The sequence below is a fragment of the Geospiza fortis genome, unplaced genomic scaffold (assembly GCF_000277835.1).
Source record: "Geospiza fortis unplaced genomic scaffold, GeoFor_1.0 scaffold2, whole genome shotgun sequence".
Lineage (NCBI taxonomy): Eukaryota > Metazoa > Chordata > Aves > Passeriformes > Thraupidae > Geospiza > Geospiza fortis.
Window position 1 is genome coordinate 2,026,636 of NW_005054366.1, and position 8,013 is coordinate 2,034,648.

General features: G+C 44.6%; 2 protein-coding genes across 4 annotated transcripts in view; one reads left to right on the top strand and one right to left on the bottom strand.

Annotated features, from left to right (window-relative positions):
• The window catches only part of DIS3L (DIS3 like exosome 3'-5' exoribonuclease), an 11,324-nt gene extending 4,658 nt beyond the window's left edge, over positions 1-6,666 (top strand). The window contains exons 7-16 of one of the 3 annotated variants that reach the window (XM_005424244.2): positions 343-512; positions 846-1,007; positions 1,681-1,928; positions 2,675-2,767; positions 3,288-3,821; positions 4,457-4,611; positions 4,700-4,878; positions 5,206-5,351; positions 5,893-6,067; positions 6,137-6,666. In XM_005424244.2, coding sequence (XP_005424301.1) covers positions 343-512; positions 846-1,007; positions 1,681-1,928; positions 2,675-2,767; positions 3,288-3,821; positions 4,457-4,611; positions 4,700-4,878; positions 5,206-5,351; positions 5,893-6,067; positions 6,137-6,448 — 2,174 coding nt within the window. In that variant the 3' untranslated portion in view covers positions 6,449-6,666. The remainder of the gene's footprint in view (positions 1-342; positions 513-845; positions 1,008-1,680; positions 1,929-2,674; positions 2,768-3,287; positions 3,822-4,456; positions 4,612-4,699; positions 4,879-5,205; positions 5,352-5,892; positions 6,068-6,136) is intronic. The other 2 variants (XM_031059707.1, XM_031059708.1) reach the window with 2 other exon arrangements.
• A 429-nt stretch (positions 6,667-7,095) lies between these two features.
• TIPIN (TIMELESS interacting protein) overlaps positions 7,096-8,013 on the bottom strand; it is a 6,652-nt gene continuing 5,734 nt past the window's right edge. The window contains exons 7-8 of the mRNA XM_014308350.2: positions 7,988-8,013; positions 7,096-7,707 (exon numbers count right to left, since the gene is read on the bottom strand). The exon at positions 7,988-8,013 is cut by the window's right edge and continues 139 nt beyond it. Of these exons, the coding sequence (XP_014163825.1) occupies positions 7,553-7,707; positions 7,988-8,013 (181 nt within the window). The 3' untranslated portion in view covers positions 7,096-7,552. The remainder of the gene's footprint in view (positions 7,708-7,987) is intronic.

Genomic DNA, 8,013 nt, shown 5'->3' on the forward strand with positions numbered 1-8,013 from the left:
AATCATGTTTTGTTTTGCTCTTTGCTATTAAAAATTCTCTGTATTACTAGAATTGGCCACATTTCAACAGCAATGGGAATCTCTGAATAATTTATGTTGTGTATCAGTTGAAATCTATACAATGAGCTAGTCTCCACATAAATAAAAGCTCATTAAAATCTGCCTGTGCCAACGGTAGTTTATGACACACTGTATTGTCTGCACACCATATGTTGTTGGCAGTTGTAACAGATTTGGGGACACATCAGTTGATTTTACAAAGCAGTGAATCTCCTGCACTCCCACATATTTGCTTTCTTGGTTCTGTTTAATTCTTTAATGCACAACGTTCCTGATTTAAAGGTAAAGTAGTTGGAATCATCCAGAAGAACTGGAGGGATTATGTGGTCACTTTCCCCTCTAAAGAAGAGAGCCAGTCCCAGGGCAGAAATGCTCAGAAAGTCCTTGTAACACCTTGGGATTACCGAATTCCCAAAATCCGGATCAGCACTCAGCAGGCTGAGGCATTACAGGTAATTTAACTGAAGTGTTTCTCTGTTCTGTGTTCCTGCAAAGCTGTGTGGGCAATATAGGCTCTAATGATGTTTTCCTTGACAAAACCATGGTAAAACAGAACCTGTGAGGGTTCAATTTCTGCCTTGAAGGATTGTGTTCAATTCCTGTCAGGACCACTTGAGCTTCAGGTGACAAAGCTTGAGTTCTGAATTTGGGCCACAGTCCAGCTGCCCTGAGCACTTACATACCACTTGCTTTGGGTTTTTTCTGCTAAATGTAAGGGTGTGTTGGGGTATAAATTGTACTTTTCAGGGGCACAGAGCTGCTGTAACAGAGCTGTCTCCCTGCAGGAGTACAGAGTTGTGGTGCGCATCGATTCCTGGGAGTCGACATCCCTGTACCCAAACGGGCACTTTGTGAGAGTGCTGGGCAGAATTGGGGATCTCGAGGGGGAAATTGCAGCTATTCTGGTGGAGAACAGCATTTGTGCTGCCCCTTTCTCAGAAATCCAGGTTTGTCTCTGTGATCAGATCCAGTCTTTTCTGTTCATTTCCAGCGTCTTATTTCTCAAAGAGAGGGACTCTCTTACAGCTCAACATCTTTGTTGCCAGTGGGTTTCTGAAAGCCCACTTTAAAAGCTGAACATTTATTATTATTTTACTTTATTTTACTGGAATCTCTTGGATCAGTGGTTCTGTTGATACTACAGATTTTCAAGTCAGTAGTGATTTTGAGATAATCCTTTTGCTGTGAGGAGAAGATTACAAACTCTTAATTCAAATTTGAGGTAGACTTTTCTACCTTTAGTATGTAGTTATGCTACTGATCCTAAAGGCTTCATTCTACTGGAATCATTGTTTAAATACTTTGTTTTCAACTGGGAGAGGAACCAGCTTTTATGGATAACTATTTTGATTATACATACAATTAATAGAAAGAAAAACACTAAAAAACCAATATGTAATGGTTGTAATTGCCAGAGCTGCAGTATCAACACAGTAATAACTTTGGTTACTAATACACATTGAATTCTTTTCCATTTTTTCCACCCTTTCTGTAAAGTATATGTAATGGACTTGTAAAATTAAACAAAAGAAGAATTTGAAAAACTAATTAAATCTAGTTGTTGGCATCTTTTTGTAGAAAATACATAAATCTATGTTCATCAACAATATTTCTGTATAGATGAGTGAAATGCCAGTGAGTTCTCCAAAGAACCCATGGAAAGTGAGTCCAGAGGAGGCAAAAAAACGCCTTGACCTGAGAGATACCCACCTGATATTCAGCATTGACCCCAAGGGCTGCGAGGATGTGGATGATGCTCTCTCTGTCAGGACTCTGCCCAACGGGAACCTCGAGCTGGGGGTGCACATTGCAGATGTGACTCACTTCGTGGCAGCAAATTCCTACACTGATGTTGAGGCCAGAGCTAGGTGAGTTGTTTTCTGGAAGTTAGAAAGTTTATGGAGCTCAGAAGTTTGTGATGCTACCCTAAGGAAACTTTGGAAGGAAATAAACATGCTTTCACCTTTCATGTCTTACTAAAGACTTCTGAAAGCTATTTACACTATTAGGTAACTAATGACATTCTGCTTTTATTTGGACACATTTTCCAGAAAGCTATACAAGTTTATTTTTCCCTAATCACTCTTCTTTGCTTCATAGTCTAATTTAACATCTGTGACTTAAAGTACTTCTAAAAACCACTTGTTTGCATTCCAGGGGAGATGAACACCCACAAAATGGAATTAAGTCTTACATGAATTTAATTCCAGAGGTATTTGTCAGGCTTATGTTTTAATATTCAGTCTTGTCTTTTAATGTGCAAATATTTCATTCTCTTTTTTCCTTTTTTGCTGGTGTCTTGAACTTAAACTGCTGAATCACTTAATGAACTGTATTCTTTGTAGATTCAAAGAGGTATAACGTGTAGGCAGCAGAGGTGTTTGATTAAGTCACCTCTTCTTCAGTGAGCAAATTTTGTCCAGCCCTGGTTCTGCCCTTAATGACAGCTGAAATACCAAGGAAGGCAAAATCAGGGTTGTCTTGTACAAATAGCTATTTAAATAATTTGACTTTGGTATTGCACCTGTGAGTGTTCTGTGGGAATAACCTTTTCAAATCAGGCTGTGGAGCAATGTTGATGGGTGGGAAGAGCAGTAGCTGTGTTTTGTTGCAGGGCTACCACGTATTACCTGGCAGACCGGCGCTATGACATGCTGCCCTCCGTGCTCAGCGCTGACCTGTGCTCCCTCCTCAGCGGCGTGGACAGGTAAGGCTTGGGAGATGTTCTCAGTAGGGACACTTCTGCAAGTCATTTTGCATTATTACTGGAAGAACTGTGTACATTAAAAATTACCTTTCAGTTGTACCACAGGTAGAGTGAATTTTATAGACCTTTTTATATCAATTTACAGGCTCAGTTGGCTGCTGGCATGAGGGTATTCAGGGTACAGAGATGTTCATTGTGGATGCATCTGACTAATAAAATAAAAGTTGGTAAAAGTAACTATCACAGTGTAGCTCTGCTTTAACATAAAGGAGACCTTATACCTTAGGGGTACTCTGCTTCAGCAGATGAAGATATTGCTGTGTAGCCCATTTCAGTTGTGATGCATGAGACTGAAAGGCAAGTGCATTATTCAGTGGTGTTGCTGAGCACTGGTTTCATAAAGAAAAAGATGCTTCCACAACCAGAATTAAATCTATAAATTTCTAAGAGTTGAATGTGCTTGCAATGGGAGTTTAGGTGTACCAGAACTGTTCCAGAACTCTATGGTGTTGTGTTTAAGATACGCCGTGAGCGTCTTGTGGGAGCTGGAGAAGGAATCGTTGGAGACGCTGAGGGTTCAGTACACCAGAACCCTGATCCGCTCTGCCTACAAGCTGGAGTATGAGACAGCCCAGGCACTGTTGGATGGGGACACCAGTGTGGTGGGGGATATCCTGGAGCTGAAAGGCCTGGAGGAAGGAGCGAGGCAGAAGAAGCTGGCTGAGCTGGTTTGGGCCATATCCAAGCTCACCGACATAGCGCGACACGTCCGGGCCAAGCGGGACCGCTGCGGCGCGCTGGAGCTGGAGGGGATCGAGATCCGAGTGCAGCTGGATGACAAACGGAACATCCATGACCTCATCCCCAAGCAGCCGCTGGAAGTGCACGAGACCGTGGCGGAATGCATGATCCTGGCCAACCACTGGGTGGCGAAAAGGATTTCCGAGGATTTTCCCCACCAAGCTCTGCTGCGGCAGCACCCTCCACCACGCCAGGAATTCTTCACTGAGCTTCGGGAGTGTGCCAGTGCCAAAGGCTTCTCAATAGACACACGGTAGCTTTTATTACTAAAGTTCTGTAATTAAAGTTAAGCAATTAACTGTTTGGCCATGGCATTGTTAAACAATTCCAGCTCTGATTATCAATGTTAAGAGACACTGCATAGCACTTCTTAAAAGGAGTTTTATCAGAACCTTTCTGATGATCTTGACCAGGAGAAGCTGTCTGCATTCTGCTGGCTGTACTCCAAATGGCAGTGGCTGATTAATTTTAGCCATACCCAGACAAAACATTTGTTCAGTCACTGTGCAGTGGTCAAGCTCTGCAGTGGCCTTGTTTGCACTGTATTTCCTGTGTAAGGGAATACTAGTTTAAATTAGATGCATTCTGTGCAATGTAGTCATTTTAAATGACTCAAAATAATTAATAATTACTTGGGCAAAGTAACATGAGAAGGCCATGGTGAAAGGCATCAGTTGCAGCAGACAACCGAGTGAAAACTGATTTTTCTAAACATTTTCTTAGAGCAGAGCTGTTACTAAACTGCATTTAGAGTTTCAATATCACTCTGCTTGCCATTTTTTTATTAATAACTATTAACTTCTATGTGGGTTTTATGCTGTTGTCAACTGTGAGCCATTATAAGCAGGGATAGTACAATTTTCTTTGGAATTAACACCTTTTTGCCAGGTCTAACAAGGCTTTGGCTGAGTCTCTGGACAGAGCCAACGACCCCTCGGATCCCATTGTGAACAAACTGCTGCGCTCCATGGCCACCCACGCCATGTCCAACGCCCTGTACTTCTCTACTGGCTCTTGTCCTGAGGAGCAGTTTCATCATTATGGTATCTGGTCACTTTCCTGCCGATCCTGTGATTTCTCAACTGTTGGGGGAGGCTTTGACTGCTCATCTCTGTTCGTCTCTCTTGGCAGGGCTGGCCCTGGAGAAGTACACTCACTTCACTTCTCCCATCAGGAGATACGCTGACATTGTTGTGCACAGGCTCCTGATGGCAGCGACCCTGAGGGGAACCACGGGGGATGTGAAGGATAACATCATCAGCAACAAGGACCTGGAGGAATTGTGCAGACACATCAACAACAGGAACCGGGTAAGGGCGTCCTTCTGGGAGTCTCCATGGTGCCCTAGGGAATGGGATACCATCCTGACTGTGGCTTTTGGGAATTATGAGCATCACTTTACTTTTATTTGTACTGCTTTGGGGTTTTTTTAAATATCAGTTTTCTTCTGAGAGTGGTAGTAAAAGTGTTCATACTTCACTTGTACTGCACGTAGGATTTTGTTTTAGATGTCATTTTTCTTGGGGATAGGTAAGAGAATAAATAATGGGAAACAGCAGCTGTGGAAGTCAAAGCCAGAGATGCTTGTTGGAATATTTATGTAGGTTTTTGTCTGTGTGTGTGTGGGGTGCTGGCAGGCAGCCCAGCGTGCTCAGAAGCAGTCCACAGAGCTCTTCCAGTGCATGTACTTCCGGGACCGGAGCGCTGAGAGCGACGAGCGCTGCGTGGCCGATGGGATCATCTACTCCATCCGCACCAACGGCGTGCTGGTCTTCGTGCCACGGTGAGCCCGGGGCTGGGACGGGCTGGGAGGGACACCTGGTGCTGCTGGAGTGCTGGGAGGGCACAGCCTGGCACAGCTCAGTTCACATCTGGCATCTCCAGCATTCCACAGGGCTGGCTCAAGAGCCTCCCCAGCCAGAAAAGGCTGCTGCCTTACAGAGAACCCAGGGCAAATACACTGCTGCTCTTCAAAGAGCTTATTTTAAAATGGAGAACTGTCTCCTCACGGTCTGGCTGGAAAAACCTGTAAAGCTGCTCTTCTCCCATCACTGATCCATTCCAGGCCCCACCCAGCACTAAGATAATGGATCACTGAATATTTCACTTCTGCTTTGCTGCTCTCAAAACATTTCAGTCACTGTCTCCATGCTGTTTTCACGTCTGGGTTTCTGTAACACCACCTGTCCTGTTCCTGAGGCAGGATTATCAGGCTGCTGTGCCTGCCCCTTCCTGTTGCTTTTCTACAATCCCAGCCAGCCTGTGGGTTTCGAAACTAAGAGACCTGAAAATGGTTAGAACAGCTTCTCTCTGCTCTGCTGTAGGTATGGAATCAAAGGTGCAGCCTACATGAAAAACAAAGAGGGCTTGGTCATCTCCTGCCAAGGGGCTGGGAGCTGCCAGTGGAAGCCTGGATCCCTCCATCGCTCTCAGCACAAAATCACCTCCACTACAACTACGGGAGACTCGATGACCTTGAGCCTTTTTGATCACATCACAGTGAGTATCTCATGAGGGGAGGAAAGGAAATAGCACCATCAGAAATTTGAACACAGTATTGCTTTGCAGGTGAGAATCCTTGTGCAGAGTTCCCGCTGCCATGCTGAAACCATCAAGCTGGAGATCATCAGGAACGCACCACACCACACTGTGGACACCGAGGCTGCCCAGAGGAGTCTGCACGTGGTGAAGTCTGAGCTGGTGAAGGAAGTCAGCCAGTCTGCAGAGGAGGCCCAGCGTGCCCAGGACAGAGCCAGGGTGGAAGTGATGGATGAGGAGTCCCGGGAGTTCTGCCAGACCAAGGGGCCCAGCCTGTACCAGCTGCTGGAGGAGATCCGGGAGCTGGCACTGCTGGATGTGACAGAGGACATCAGGACTTGAACTGGGACCTGCCCCCAGCTGCTGGGGCTGTCCCACTCCTGTTCACTGTACACAAGTGCTTGGGGATCTTTAAAAAAGCAGTTTATTTAAATATTCAAGAGTCCTTTCAGTAAGAAGCTAAATGTCTATTTTAAATAAGAATTATTTTTATCTGATTATGAGTATGGATGAGTTATGAAAATATTTTATACCTGATAAAGCTCATATTTCAGACTAAAGACAGTGTGCTATGAATTCTGTCAAAAATCGTTCAAAAAATTACTTTGCTCGTGTTGTCCACAAATTAAGTTCTTAAAACCTAAATACTTCCTTCTTCCCTACAAGGACATAAAAAGCAAATTCCTTCATAAAGTAACACCTGTTGCCCTGAGGGTAGTGCCTTAATTCAGTGTGTAGAAATTCAGTACTTTTTACCCCTTTATTAGAAGGGGTGATTCCTCTTCATTCTAAAAAGAGAAAAGCTGCTCTGTAAGGAAAACCAGGACTCTAAAAAGAGAATGAAGCAGAGGCTCAAGCAGAGCAGGATCAGGACAAGGAAAGTCTCCTTCCCTGAGGGGAGGTGCTTGTCTGGGGAGAGATGTCTGACCCAAGGGATGGGGAAATGTGGGAGCCCTGGCCTTGGAGCAGCCTCATACAAGAATTTCAGGTTTGATAATAGCTTCCATTTTATATGAAAAATATATAAGTAATGGATAAGCAGTTAAAAAAAATCCAGTAGCCCTGTTAAAAGACCTGTTAAAAAAACCCAAACACACCTTTAATAGCAACTTAATCCATCAACATACCAGTTCATTAAGTTCATAGTTTAATATAAATGATAAACTATATTCAAAGTAGGTCCAAAAACTCATAAACATTTCCTAAAAAACGTTTTGGGAAGTGGAAAAGATGGCTCAAGTGCAGCTGAAGAACTTTGTTCTCTTTCCTGGAATACGGAGCTGCTCCCCTGCAGCTTCCAGGGGAGAGTTCTGTCCTTCAGTGGTGCCATGGGAAAGACTTCCCTGAAGCTTCTGGAGTGCCAAGAGCCAGCAACATTTCAGTACAATGACAGTACTTAAAGCAGGGGGGTCTTTTGGTCAAGAAAGGCATTCACGGTGTGGGGAGCTACTGCTCTTCCCTGGCACATCCCAATTCATCATCTCCATCTTCTTCTGTGGGAGCATCCTTGGCTGCAGGAACCTGAGTGTCTTCAGTAAGGTCAGGGGGATCCTGAGCAACTGGGCTGTCAAACTCCTCTTCTGAATAACTGCTGGGGAGCTCTGTTGAGAAAAAGAAAAACCATGAGCAGATAAGATACCATTGCTGTGTTTAACTGATGCTTCCATCACCAGAATCCCAGGCTGTGGCAAAGGCAGCTCAGAGATAGGAGCTGCACTTCACCAGAGAGAAAGCTGTCACAGCTTGGTACAACCACCAGGGAGTTTAACTACAGGAAAACTGTTAAAATGTGACAGTTGCACATTGCAGCACTTCCTAGGAAAGCCTTCAGGGCCGTGAGCAGCAGCTCAGACCCCTGTTCCCACAGCAATGGGTCCTTACCCTGGTGCTGGGACTGGCTGGGGGCC